At 38.5% G+C, this 14,941-nt stretch overlaps 2 protein-coding genes across 3 annotated transcripts; both read left to right on the forward strand.

Annotated features, from left to right (window-relative positions):
* On the forward strand, positions 1-8,903 carry LOC146631035 (Fc receptor-like protein 5). The gene is made up of 11 exons (XM_085356284.1): positions 1-106; positions 195-221; positions 1,709-1,990; positions 2,082-2,378; positions 2,609-2,881; positions 3,772-4,104; positions 4,462-4,512; positions 6,217-6,327; positions 6,422-6,446; positions 7,432-7,519; positions 8,795-8,903. Exons 1-11 carry the CDS (start codon positions 1-3, stop codon positions 8,813-8,815), a joined length of 1,614 nt encoding a protein of 537 aa, XP_085212410.1. The 3' UTR covers positions 8,816-8,903.
* A 379-nt stretch (positions 8,904-9,282) lies between these two features.
* LOC146631036 (platelet endothelial cell adhesion molecule) lies at positions 9,283-14,567 on the forward strand. 2 transcript variants are annotated; one of them, XM_085356285.1, is made up of 13 exons: positions 9,283-9,390; positions 9,488-9,514; positions 9,612-9,738; positions 9,821-10,002; positions 10,261-10,444; positions 11,942-12,045; positions 12,164-12,436; positions 12,533-12,838; positions 12,915-13,016; positions 13,102-13,129; positions 13,960-14,008; positions 14,109-14,174; positions 14,256-14,567. In XM_085356285.1, the coding sequence occupies exons 1-13, from the start codon at positions 9,360-9,362 to the stop codon at positions 14,322-14,324; spliced, it is 1,548 nt and encodes a 515-aa protein (XP_085212411.1). In that variant the 5' UTR covers positions 9,283-9,359; the 3' UTR covers positions 14,325-14,567. The 2 variants fall into 2 exon arrangements, with proteins under 2 accessions (XP_085212411.1, XP_085212413.1); XM_085356287.1 differs by having other exon boundaries at positions 13,102-13,123.
* The last annotated feature ends 374 nt before the right edge of the window (positions 14,568-14,941 follow it).

Genomic DNA, 14,941 nt, shown 5'->3' on the forward strand with positions numbered 1-14,941 from the left:
ATGTGTAACACCCTTGCAAGCCTTGGCAAGCTGAAGAAACCATGCCCAAAGGTACATGAGAGGGTTATGGAGAAACGTCAGGCTCTTAATTTTTTGCCAGTTTTGGGTGAGTTGATTAATTTGATGTAAAACTGGGAAAATTTATTATTGTTATTATTGAATAATATTGTTAATGTGTGTGTTGTTTTTTCCAGCTGTGGCAAGTTTCCTCGTCAAGATAAGTAAGTGTGTTAACTGGGTGCTTAAGATATGTGGCTAAGATGACAGAGATCTTCACGCTTTTCAGATGTTTGCTTCTTAAAAATACTCTCAGAAACAAGGTTACAGTAATGTGGACAGTCAGTGTTCGAACAAAAACAACAAGAAAGTTGATATTTTCTTTAGATTTTAAAGTTTTATTGTTCACTTTAATGAAAAGCATTCAATAATGTCTGATGTGTTTCATTTTGTATCAGTCAGCATAGTGGTGCTGTGGTTATCCCTGCTGTTTCACAGCATAAAACTTCTAATGTGTCTTTGTTTTCCCTGTGTCTGCTGGCTGTAATTACAGATATCAGTCAGTAGTCGGTAATACCAGGAAAACCACTTTTCAAATTCTATAAAGCAAAATGGCTTAATGAGTGTCCTGTATGTGATTTAGGACCTTTTTATTATTATTGATGTACAAAATTGCCAACAGCAGTTAAAGACTGGTCCCTGTAAGGTGCAAATCACCATTGCTGGGGTTGTTACTAAAAGAAAAGTAATAGATTACATATTACTCTTAATTTTAAAGAAATGAATGTTTTTTGTAATTTGTGTCACAACTCATTGAATTTTGCCTAACATGGCCTGAAAAGCTTTTGTGATTCCACAAAGTGCTGTAAACATCCCTCTGAGATTTTGGTCCATTTTGACATGATATCATCACACAGTTGCCTCAGATAATCTGAATCTCTTCTAACATCACCTCTCAAAGGTTGTATTTACGTGATTTCTTGATGCAACAGGTCTGCCGGTAATCAGGCCTGGGTGTGGCTAGTGAAAATGAAATCAGCTTTTAAAAATTCCCAAATAATTCATGATTTAACAAGCGGGGGAAATTACCTTTCCAGATAAGTCCAGGTAGGTTTGGAGAGCTTTTGCATTTACTTCTTAGTTTAACATTAAAAATGTTTTTGATTATCTGAAACTTTAAAGAGTGACGAATATTTAAAAAAAACAAAACAAAACTAAGAAATCAGGAAGGGGGGAAAAAATTCCACATACATATGTTTTTTCCATACATCAAAGGTATCTATAATTTTGTACCAGTGTCATACTAACATTACAGCCTGGGAAAAACAGTTCAAATAAATCATTAAAAGTCCAATATTACAATGAAACCCATGCCCACGCAAGTTGTAAATAAACTTCTGACCACAATTGTACGCTCAAAGTCACTTACCTAGGTCGCTGCATGTTGATGCTGAATAGCATCTTTACGCTGAGCAAACATATCATAGAGTTCATCACCTTGTCTCTGAGGCCGACCCCAGTCACCCTTTTTAAGAACCTAATTTCTACAATTCAACCCACAATCTTCCTTCAGTCACTACACACAGCTTAAGGTCACAGGTAAGAGTAGCAACATAGACTGAACGGTACTTAGCCGGTGTTATTGAGCATAGTTTTAAATCTTTTTATAGTTTCAAGTTTGCATGCACAGTTGTTTCATTTGCTTCTTTAGGTGGATCAAGCTCTTTTCGCCCGGTGCTGACTGGTCCTGACCTGGCCTTCAGTGGCCCGAGGGTGGTTTTCCGTTGTGTTGCATCTAACGTCTCCCCACCAGTCATCTATGAGCTGATAAAGGATGGACGTGTGCGAATTGGCCGCAATAGAGATTTTCAAGGTGGCCAAGTTGCATCATTCCCTATCAAAGTAACTGCAGCGTCAGAAGGGTCATACCACTGCAGGGCCACAGCTGGAGGAACCAGAGAAATCAGCAACAGCATTAAGCTGAGAGTAGTCAGTGAGTATCGGATGTTGGGTAGTTTATTAAAGCTTACTCAACTGACTTTCCCCTTTTCTTCACCAACTGTCTTTTATTCCCTGATTTCCAGCTCCACCATCATATACCAGAGTGACCTCTGAACCCTTCCCCCCAGTTGCATACGAGGGGTCACGCATGGCCCTGAGTTGTGACGCTGAAATGGGGTCCAACCTTTCCTACAGCTGGTTTTTTAACAGGAAGGAAATAACATCTTCGACTTCTCTCCCCTTCCACTTTGTGGAAAACAAGCTGCTGGTGGAGAGGGTAACTCCTGAGTATGCTGGAAATTATTCTTGCAGTGCTTGGTCCAGCGTGAATGGGATCAAAAGGATTTCCAGCAGCACAGAGGTCCAGGTGACAATCAAAGGTACATATTAACAGAATTTACAAAGTTTATAAATACTACGTTTGCTACTTGGCGCTATCAGCCAGTTTAGTTCAGAAATATCTCATGAAACACTGAATAGATTTGCATGCAATTAGGTCCATTGTAATGTTCCCAGAGGGCATTTTTAATGAGTTTTCATTAGCACTGAGGGATTGATATTTTTTCCATTTCAGTGAAGTTAAAACTCTTCCTCCTTCCTCCTGCACCAGTCTATGTTTCAAAGCCAGAGATCTCCTTCTCCGTTCATAAAGAGGGAACCAGTTACCATGGCAATGTGACGTGCTGGTCAACAAGAGGGAGCCCTCCGGTGAACTTGTATCTTTTACTAGACGGTAAAGAAGTGAACTCCGTCACAGCAGCTCAGACCCTGGCTGCCTGGTTCCTTGTAGTCGTAGTCCCCGAGCTGGACATGGGAGAGGCACGATGCCGGGTGAAAACCGAGAATCAGGACCTCACAAGTGAGCCTGTGAACCTGGAAGTAGGTATGAAGATGTGTGAATGATCTCGGTCTTTACCATAGACTGTAGATGGATGCAACCAATGCAAAAGTGACTTAAAGGTGCATTCTTTCTCCTGTTGCCCATTAGAGATGCTTACATTACAATACAATATGAAGTTCAATGTGTAAACGATTCAGATCGGGGGATTATCTAGGATTTCCATCGTGATTTGTCACTATTTAAATAAAACTGAACTGAATTGAAGTTGCGTTCAGTAAGTGTTGATGCAGAAAAGGATCCAAAACAAAAGACTGACCGTTATTTAGTTGAGGTTTATGAAAATCCACAACAGAGAATCAACTAATGAATCCAAATGTCTGAAAAAGTCATAAAGCATAATCAGCAGGGAGAACTGAACTGAACAGGCCGACAAAGGAAGGCAGCAGCTATATCCACAAAGAGGTGAGAGACACCTGGAAGAGACAGAGAAGTAAAACTAAATACTAAACACACAGACGCTGCCAAAATAAAACAGGAAGTAACTAAAACATAAACACGGCTCCCACAGACCAAGAATTAACAACAAGACATGGGAACAAACTGAAAACTCAACCTATGAAAAAATTAAAAAGCTCAAACACATAATAAAAAAAACGAAACTAGAATTACAAGAATAGAGAAAATCACAAAGAGGAAAACTCTTAAGTAAGGACAGACACAGGACCAAGACAAGTAGACTCAAACCTAAGAGCACAAATTCATGAGGAAAGCGTCGTTTTTCTAGACTTGTTTTTGCAACCAGACGAAACGCCCCCTGCTGGCCATTAGAAAGACTGCATGTTTAAGACACGTCTGCATTGATATGTTTTACATGAAGTCTATATTTTATGTGAGATTTGTGACCCTCTCTTCCTTCTTCTTTGTCTGTCAAGTTCCAGTTGGAGGAAATGTGAAAGTGGAGGTGGAATATCTGTACACAGCTGATTCCAAACTGACTACAGCAAGGCTGAGCTGTCACGTCAGCAGAGGAACTTTTCCTTACATCTCCTGGCTCTTCAATGACTCTGTCCTTCCCTCTGAGTCTCATCCGGATTCCCACACTCAGCCCATCCTGCCTCACATTGCCTTCGCTGACCGAAGACGATCCCTCATCCTCACTAAGCTCAGCCCTGAGGAGTCTGGGTATTACCGCTGCAGGGCCAGGGACAGCTACGATGACTCTGGGCCCTGGGTGGAGAGTGCAGCTGAGCTGGTCCAAGTCACAGGTGAAAGACCAGGACTAAGAGAGGAGTAAAACTTGTGGAGTAGTCATTTTGGGAAGTATACTAACTTGCTTTATTATTGAGGTTTATAAACTCCATGTAATGGTTCTCTGCAAGAAAACATACAGTACCAATTAAAATAAGCAGTCATGATAGATCATTTCCACCTTAAGACCGTCCCTTGAATCTTTATGCCACAGTCCAGACATGAGTGTGGTATTGAGCTTTTTGTCTAGCTCTCTCCAAGAAGGCCAAATTATGCTTTAAAAAGGATTTCTGTTCAACCCAGGCTTTTGTTCACATGCATCATTTAATATAAATGTGTCTTCCTGTGGGTTTCTGCACTTTTTATGCCTTCAGTCAACTCCATGTCTCAAGCAGCGTCCTCAACCGAAACGCCACCAAGTCAAAGTAAAAATATTTTGTTTGTTTTATTAATCTTATTTCTGCACAAAAGTTTGGGGTCATGCAAAAAAAAAAAAAAAATCTAAATATTTTAAAATATTTGTATTTATTAAATGAAAGTGCAGAGTGATGAAAAGTACAGTCGATTAAATAATGAATTTGAAGTTATTTTGCCCTTTAAATTCTACTTTTGTCCAAGGAGTAGAGTTACAGCATTGTAGTCTTCATTGATTGTCAGTAATTCATTTTTTTGAATTCTTTAATTTTCTTTTTTTTCCACCCTTTCTTTGTGTCTAAAGTCTTGATTTTTGTGATTATAGTTAGGATTCCTGTTATGCTTCCTTTGTCATTCTAGTGTATTACAAATCTTAGGTCTGGTTTTGTTTTAGTTTTGTTTGTTTTGTTTTTAGTAATAAGTTTTGGTTTGTGATTTCTTGCATTTAGGATTAAAAGAGGATGCTAGGGATAGGGTGAGATGGTGGCAGACCCCTACAGGGAGCAGCTGAAAGAAGAAGAAGAAAAGAGGGTTCTTGATTATCATGATAGCCCCCCTTGTGCTTCCTGCGTCATCTTGTTAGTAGTAGGTGTCAGTATTCATGCCTGTCAGTCTCTTTGGGTTATTCTCTGCTTTTACTTTGAAGGATGTTTTCTCCTGTGCCCTGTGTCAGCGTTGTTTCCTGTCTGTCTTCTTTTGAGTCCTCATTATTCTCACCTGTTGTCAGTTGTGTTCACCTGTGCCCCCCACCCCCACGTAGCTCTGCCTGTCTTTGTGACATAACCTGCTTTGGCTGTTTAGCGTTAGTGAAACTTCCTGTTCTGATCCTAGTGCAGTCTCTATCGCGATCTTCTGCTCTCACCCCCTTTTTTCAGATTTTGAGTTTTTTGCATTGCACTTTTTAAAAGAAAGTGAATTTCAGCTGGCTTTTTGTTTGTGAACTCCATTGTACACAAAGCACCACCTACAAGTGAGACTGGTTTCATGGGTACTGAATAGATGCAAAAACATCACCTCAATAGGCAAAAACAGATGTGTTTGGTGGCCCAGCCAGACATACAACCAGCTGTTTCTTTCTTACATAATTCTTGCATATTTTGGATCTGTGCTGATTGACCTGTTGTACGAGGAAGCTGGCTCCCGACAAGAGCGATCCTAAACGTCTGTCAGCTAAATCCATTTTAATCTGCACAAATCTTATATTTACCTCCACATCATACCCCAAACCAGAACATTTCCTCCATGAGGCTTGACAGATTTGTTCTGTTTTACACAAATTTTCTTCTTTTTAATCCAAACATATTTGGACATCTGTAGCAATTTTGCAGCTCGAGGTTTGTGGGAAACATTTGATAAAGGGAGACAATGAGGTGTTTGTGTCTCTGTCAGGAGACTCTTTGTATTCTTGCTCAGTCCTGCAAGTTTCCAGCATTGAATGTTCTTCCTTTGTTAGAATAGCCTTTGGCCTTTTTAATGAAAACAAAATTGCGTAAAAATGTAACTGTCATTTAAAAGTCATTAATGATTGATTGATAATGTTTTATTGCTTATTGCTTGTCATTTGCAACATTTCTGGTACAGTTTATACTATTTTATTTCAAAACAAATATGCAGTTCATTCAAACTTGTAGATGTCACAGGTGACCCTAAACTTTTGTGCAGCAGTGTGTGCGCTGCCTCAGAGTGTGAAACTGTCTTCGTCTCATCTCTTTCAGGTTTTTGCATGAACATCACAGAAGCTGTCACCATCGCATTCTGCTGCTTCGTTCTCCTCATGCTAGCAGTGGGTTCAGCCTGCGTGTACAAGATGTTTGAAAACAATCAAGGTGTGTGTGAGAACCAGGAATCCACTGATTGGTACACACGCAGGAATTCCTATTAAAACTTCTTGTCTTCTTGTCATCTTATCTGTTGTTCCAGCTCATACCAACAGTGTTCCAGCAAAGTAAGTTTTACACCTGAAACACTCCAACTATAACTAAGTGTGATCATCTTATATTTACATAACACTTTAAAGCCTGAAAAATGAAATAATGCAAGAAAATTCTTTTTTTTAATGGAGTATTTAGCGAACTTTCTGATGAAGTAAAAAAAAAATAATTAAATACTAATTTGCATATAAGAGTTGTAGTTTGTATCATATTTGCTACATGTGGTATTGTTCTGCAGTTTATTCCTTAAAAATGTATCATGCAATTCATTGCAGTGTATTTGGGGAGGGGGGGGGGGGGGGGGGGGGGCAGATAATAATAACAAATATTTTTATTTATTGTTTTATTCATGAAACACTTTAAAGAAGGAATTTACATGACAACCCAGCAGCTAAATTGATTAAGTAAAAATAAGTAAAAATCTGGAAAGAGAATAACAAAAAAAGACAGAAAACACAAACGATGAAACAGAAAATAATAAAAACAGCTGAAATACAGTAACCTTACAATGAAATACTGAGACATAATCACATTAAAGCAAGTCTGTATGCTTTAAAAAATATATATATTCAAATGTCACTGAGCTTTACCTCCATAGGTAAGCTGTTACAGTCAAAGCATCTTGGAGTTTGACTTAATTTCTGAAGAGTCAGACGGGTTCGACTCAGCTGCAAAGTGGCTCAATTTTTTTAAATGACCTGAACCGAATGTGCTTTAAAAGAGATCAGCACAGAGTTGAGCTTATTGCTTATTGCTTGGAAACTTTCAAAGTTTATGCTTTTCGATGGAATATAGATATTCTGGCCTTTCAAAATATTTTAACCACGAACGGGCTCATATCTAAAATATCTGGACTTTGATATGGCTCTTTTGTTGTTGTGTTATTATTTGCATGTGCATTCTTTACATATTTTCTTTTATAAACTGTTTAACGCTAAGGAAGGATTGTTTGTTAGTTACATCATCCTCTTCATAAATGTTTGTGCCATCTCACCCCAGCTCTGATGCACTCCAGTCTGAACTGACGCCCCAGTCAGGGGGAAATATGGCTGATACTACTGCTACAGATTGTGATGTTCAAAATCAGGTATGCAAGCAAAAACTATAATACTACTATTCAGGATCAGTGAAATGTTAGTGTCCAGTCACACTCTTAATGTCCCTTTCTTTCCTATAATTAAGAAATAAGTATATGTAAATTCACTGAAGGATTTCTGTAAAGAACTACTGCATTTGGTACATAAAACAAGGAACACATTTTTCTCCACTTTCCTTAGTGTGTCAATTTTCCTGTTCTGAGCACAAATTCTATATTTTTCTCAGGGGGATATTTTTGGAATCTGATAGGAAATCACACATGCTTGAACAAACTGATAAGAAATAATCAGTGTACAGGAGACATAAATATATAGCATAAGCTTTCAGACTCAAACTATGTAAACTACATGAAGATTTTGAAGATGCCAAACCCACAGACTAGTGAGCTGCACCAATGGTTCCTAACTGTAACAAGAAAACATTAATTTATTTGTCAGTTCTTAACCTCTACACCATAACCTCCACACTGGCATTTGCCAAAAAATGATTGAGGGAATTTAAGCTGTTATAAATGGCTTTTTGACCTAAAATCTGTCAAAAATAGGTGAGTCATATCACTATATATATCGATCACATCAAGTAATTTAGAGCCAGAAAGAGCATTCCTATCAAAAAGCAGCTGCTGCAACCAGACTTTTACAGTATATATCCTTTATTTATCCAGGTAAAAAGTGTCATTGACATTAAAAATGTGTTTTTCAAGAGAGATCTAGCCGAGGAGGCAGCAGAAACTGTAACAAATATAACATCACAGTTCTAAAAACTTACTGGAAGTAAACAAGAAGGACTGGATTGATGACAATATTGGCACAAATATGCAGAGTCATAAAATACTTCAAAAACAAGTCATTTCCTTGTTTTACGTAAAAATCCTTCATAAATCCTGTTCACTACAGTCTATTTGCTAAAATAAGCGACGATATTAGACGTTAAAAAAACAAAACACAAAGACATTGGAAATCACTTTTTGGCACAACACCAGTGTCCTGCATAACTACTGGTATGTGTGCTTGTGCCCTGATGTTTCATGTGTGGTGCCAGCTAATAACAAAAACAGTTCCTGAGAGTCCTCGCTCTCTGTTGTTCGTGTGTTTGTGTGTTTAGATGTGTGACTGCACAAAGGCACTTATTTTGAACTGTCAGTCATGCAAAACTGTTTTTTCTGGATCCAAGAATAAAAAAAAGTGAGCAGAAAAAGTTGCATTTAAGCCAAAATCAGCTCCCTTAGATGTGATTGTAACATATTTCTCTCTCTCTCTTTCAGATCACTGAGGTCACAGTATAATGCACAAGACTCCTTCACCTCCTAATACAATATTTAATTTTAAATGTTTATATTATGTTCATATTTAATGTTCTTGGGTTACTGAACTTTCTACATGGCACTGTTGGAACATTCAGTTATAGACAAGTGCGAAATTGCATTGCCTACCTCCTGTATACTGTTATTTTGATGCAAATAAATTTTTAATGATTAGATTACTTTTTGTTTCTGGTGTTTTTGCTTTTTTTTTTTTTTATTAAAATAATGCAAAAACACATCACAACACTTACTTTCAGTTTTACTTTACACTGTGTTTCACGTGATATTCATAGCAAACAACACCAGTTAATTAGCTGATATGACAGAGGCACGGAGCAGGGAGGTCCAGAGTAACACTATCAGTTATTTGCACATGTTTCGAAGAGGGTGTGTGCGTACTTTTCCACATGCATTGCCTAAACACACAGTTTAAAACTGACAACTGTCACACTTGTGTCTGACAGCAGCTCCCTGTAATAATTTTCAAGGACTAATGTTGTATTAAAGTCTGTTGTTTTTCCAGAAGATGCTTGCTTCCTTCTTTGTGGTCATTCTGGGTAAGCAACACAAAGGGAACCACAGTAAACTTAATATTTCGCAATGTTAAAATCTTCCAATCTCTTTAGTTTCTTTCTCGTTTTTTCATCCCTGCAGGGTTGTGCTGCTGCTTTAAGGAAAGCAGTAAGTGAGCGTTACTGTTTGTATGTGTGTATTTTAATTTTGTTGTTGTTGATTCTTTTTGTGATATTTTCATTGTCTTTCCTTCTATTCTTTATAGGTCAGTTTTTTCTGGGGCATCCACAACTGTATGGCCCCAATGAGGCTTTGGTGAAAACGTATGTAGAGTTTCAATGTGAAGTGCCGAACCACCCGATAAATCACGAAATCCTGCTGCAGATATTTAAGTGGGTACATTCAATTTAACCACTGTGGTGAGACACGTTACATTAAATGATGACATTTTTCTAATTACTACCCTTTTTACAGGGAGGATGACCCCAACAAGGCATTGGGTGAATACACTTCACTGGAAGGGGAGGCCGCAAACATTCCCATGGTTATCAAAAAGCGTTATGACGGCTATCTGAAGTGTGTGGCTAGCGTACAAAACCGCTCCATCTCTCATATTAATTCCACATCCAGCAACCTACACTATTTAAAGGTTATCGGTGAGTCCCTTTATTTATATGCATATAAACAGTTGCTGACTATCACTCTGGGTTGTCTTTATTATCTTTTAATTATTTTTTTAATAAAACTGTTTCATTGTGTTTCACCAGTGCTTTGGATATAAAAAAAAACATAACTGCTTTTGTTTTTGAAGTTGGGGGCTGAAGTTTGGGGAAACAGTAGTCAGTATCAATAAGCATTACTGTTGTTCAGAAAGTGCACCATGATCTCAGCCTGTTCTTGTGTCTGTCCTGCAGAGCCGGTGAAAGGTGCACAGATCATCAATTCTGGTCCAGATGACTTCTTTGAGGGAGAAACACTTCAGCTAATCTGTCAACTTAGCGCTGGAAATTATATCTCCTACAAATGGCTGCACAGTGATCAGCTTGTATCGCCGTCTTCCCTCCGTCGTATTTATGACAACCAGCTCACGATCTACAGGTTAGTGACAATCAAATGAAGCAATCCAGCAGGTGCATGTTACTAATAATCAACAGTCCACTTACATTTGAGCTTCTGACAGCGTAGGATTATCTAAAAAACCACGTGCTGCAAATCAAACGCACTTGATTACCTGATCATCACCAACTGCAACCAAGTTTAAGTTTAGTGAAATACAAACACAGCCAGCAGCTCATACTCACTGTCAAGCATGATGGAGAGCTGATGATTTGGGCTGGTTTTGCAACAACAGATGTTTTCAGTCATTGAGTTGTTCATGAACACCTCTAAGTATTGCACAGTCAAATGTGAGGCCATCTGTCCAACAGCTAAAGCTTTGCCCAAACTGGGTCATGGAATGATTCCAAGCATACATACAAATCTACAACAGAATGACTGAAAAAGAAAAGAATCAAGTTCTGATTTAAATGCTGTGGCAGGACTTTAAAAGGGCTGTGCGTAAATGAATACTACTAAAACTCAATTAAATCAAGTAGTATTTTAAAGAAGAATGGGCCAAAATGTCTGATGTTTTACGGTGGCCCTGAGAGGCCTGCAACTTAAGAAAACACCAGTAATAAGAAAAACGCTGCAAAAGCACACAAAATACAACGGAAATAGGAAAAAGGAAAATAGAAATAGGAAAAAACTGATTTCCAAAAGCACAAGGGAAGTGTTTCTGGGGAGACAATAACCCGACGGACATGTTGCAGGAACCCAAAACATGGTAGGTGTGTTTTATCATGATTCATATAATACTGATGATGGATTTTTAGGCTAATAGTTAGACTAACACACTTACCTCTCATCTTTTCTTTCCTCACAAAACCGATAGATCCTCCACTTCTCCACAAGTGTCTCCCAGCGCAATTCTTAGCATATTTTGGTTCCTGCAACTGGTCCGTCGGTTTATTGTCTCCCCAGAAACACTTCCCTTGTGCTTTTGGAAATCTGTTTTTTCCTATTTATGTTTTCTTTTTTCCTATCTCCGTTGTGTTTTGTGTGCTTTTGCAGCGTTTTTCTTGTTGCTGGTGTTTTCTTAAGTTGCAGTCCGTTTGGCCTCTCAGGGCCACCATAGATGTTGCTGTTTGTCAGTTTAAACAAGAGAAAACATTGCATAACCATTAAGAATAATAATTTAAGACTGATTAAGAAATCATCAGCTAATTTATAAAACAGTCATTCAGACCAAATGTTTTGACAGATACAAGGTTTTTAATTTACCAGGTAGGCCCACCCTAAAGCATACCTGATATTCTTCTTTTGACTCTAACAGAAACTAACAGGGACCTGAAACTAGTGTGATTAGACCATAAACTTATCAGAAAATGATTTAAGAGTCAATCTCTCATAGACTCTAGAACTCCTCTAGACTTCTTTTACGTAACTGGAGGAGTTGCCCCCTGCTGGCCATATATTGACACCTATTTTTCCTGTACAGTCTATGGAAACAATAAATTCAAATATTACAGGAATAGTTTTCTTTGTCACCCTCAGAACAAATCCTCAAGACAGTGGCTCCTACAAGTGTGTGGCTACCAACGTCTTCAACAAAACAGTCTTCACCTCCAACAGCTCTGAAATTGAAATCACAGTCAAAGGTTAGCACTCATTTTGTGGGGAAAAATCCTTCTGGTCATGTTTTCGTAAATTCATCATGGTTTGTTTTTTTGACAGCAGATCAACAAAATAACATCACTCTTCTTACTCTTCTTTCAGAGTTTGTGTCAACCCCTGACATCTCCTTCACTGTGTTAAAGGAAGCGCCACAAAATTATTTTGCGATAGTTGTCTGTAACTCAACACGAGGAGATCTGCCTATCACCTACTCGCTGTACCGTGGGAAAGAGCAGGTCATCAACATGACAGTGGAAAAGAGAGATTCCGTATTTAAGCTTCCTTTGGTCATGGACCGCCACTTAGGCTTTCTCAGATGCCATGCGAGCAACGGAGAACAGACCACATACAGTCAGTGGTTGCCCTTGCATGTTGGTATGTTTTTAAAACTGTTAAGAAATTACTGAGATAAGCATGTGTTTTTACAGTTAACATCTATTTGTCTTGACATCCCTTTCTGGCATCCAACAGTCCCTGTTAGTGGACCTGTGACAATGCATTATGACTACGACACTGGAGAAAACTACGCTGTAACTGGCCTGAGGTTCTACTGCAAAGCCGAGAAGGGATCACATCCACACTATCAGTGGTTCCACGACAAAACCCTCCTACAGGATCGAGGAACCTACTACTATGTGGTGGACCAGATGCCACAACGATCGATACTCCTGCTATCTGTGGGGAGGGAAAGCGCCGGGACGTACTACTGTGAAGTATCAGACAGCTTTGACAACAGCACCGCCATAAGCAGCAAGAGACGATATTTGGATAAAGAAGGTACAGTTGATTTGAGTCAAACATACAGATACCAGGTGACAGCTTAAATCATCTCTTCATCTTCCTCCCCCTCTAGTGCTGAACCGCATTCCTGACTTTGTAGTGGGAGTTGTATTTGGAAGTTTTGCCTTTTTGATTTTCCTGATGTCTGCTTGTTGCTGGATTGGAGTGATTTTCAGTGAGTACAGATGCTTTTTCTTTCATCTCGTTTTGCAGCCTTTGCATTTGCTGCTGAGAAATAACATTATTCACTTTCGTTTCAGGGAAGAGGCAGTATGGAGAAAAGTCTCTGTGAGTTCTTTGTTTAATTCTGAAACTGCTGAAAAGTATAGTAACTATAATGTCAATGCTTCCTATGTGAAGGGAACTGTGCTACTTCCTCCAGAGTCAGGTTTTTCTTTGTTTTTATTGGGGTGTTATCCACCATAGGCCACTGAAAGAAACAATGGTGGACTATAAGTAACAAAGTAAAGTGGCCCTGCTTCCTGTTTTCCTTTTGCAGCACAGCGGCTTTTCAAAGAACAGCAACAATGAATGTAATGTTCAAGCCTAGATTCTTATTTGTTTGTGGTTAAATATTAAAGCTATCAAGGGAAAAACTCTACTGTATATTAGATGCTACACCCTTCTTGTCTACAGTTAAGACTCACCATCACAGGGTTACCAGAGAGCTATGAGTACATTTGTGATCCTGTCTTTAATGACATGTAAGATTTGGGGAGCTAAGATTGAACATGGGGTGCTGTGGTTTGGAAATTTGGAAAAATTGGGGTTTTTTTTATGATAATGGAACTGAAACAAGTGATCAATGTGTCTTATAAAAAATGTCACATGAAATGCTACTTACTTATTTTTGACTTCACTAAAATGGGTCAGCTTTCAACAACCTAACAGCAGTTTAAGATATAAATAACGAATGAAATAAAATGAATAACATGGAAGTCTGTGGAGATTGAATCACTTTGGGGTATTAAAGTAACTGTAGTTGTTTTGAATTTGACCACTTTTTTCACACCCCTTTCTCTCCTTCCCTTGTATGGGACTATAAAAATGTCTGTGCTTGCACACTTAATCATTCTTAAGACAGCTGTAGCCTACATGTGCATTTTGTCTCTTTGCAGGTGGAGCTTGGAGATGCAGAGAAGCAAAGCTGTATATGAGGACAAGCTGGTAAGTGGCGATTTCTTTAGTGCATTCAATGACATACTGATTGTATTGTACCACTTTACTCCCAGCACAGTAAGCACCACTCAATAATGTCTTCTTATAGGACTTTTCAGTCCACAGTGATGATTCTGATCTGCTGAAAGCAGCGAGAGAGGATGAATTCGATCAGGTGAGGCCAGATACGTTTCTTTTGTTACCCAGTTAGAGATAAACAAGCCGTTGAAGTATTTTGTTTGTTTTCTCCCCTCAGGCATCTGAATCCTCTGAAGATGAATGGCCCCAGATTCAGAAGAAGACTTTGAAGGATGAACCAGTTTAAAGAACTACGTGGATGTTTGCTCTCTAAACGTGAACTGTTGTAGTGAAATAAACATTTGGTCAGTGCTGCAGCGTCCTTACAGCATGAGCACTTTTACCAGTTATCTGTAAAACATTGTGAAGGACAAGTTAAGTCAGAGGTGCCAAGTTTAATACTGATGAGGATGAGGGAAACAAAATTAAGAAAGAAAGAACTCTCTTTAACCAGTGGAATCATTTTTGACCCCAGTTGTATATTTATATGTGCCTGTGTGATAATTTTTGATTGCAAAATTATTTTCTAACACGAGTTTGTCAGTTTACTTGTTCCACGGCTTTTCTTTGTGCTTTACAGGAATTGGGCGATTTGTATGCATGGATTAAGGAAAGTTATGTGGGGTAATTAATGTGTTTGTTTGGTTTGTTTATTTTTATCATGATTTTCACTCGTAACCTCTACATTGTAATGTTTTGCAGTGAAAACTGGCTAACAAACCAGGATATAGCAAGCTCCGAGTGTTGCAGAAAATATTAAATATTACACATTTAAAAACAACAAATTTGTTCAGACTGTGTCTGGGCTATGATGATTTTATTGTAATTATTTGTTGGTCAAACTATTACAAAGTTATCAGTTCA

Source organism: Diplotaxodon limnothrissa, linkage group LG6, assembly GCF_057381915.1.
Source record: "Diplotaxodon limnothrissa isolate DT_005_m linkage group LG6, D_limnothrissa_male_GT1.1, whole genome shotgun sequence".
Classification (NCBI taxonomy): Eukaryota; Metazoa; Chordata; class Actinopteri; order Cichliformes; family Cichlidae; genus Diplotaxodon; species Diplotaxodon limnothrissa.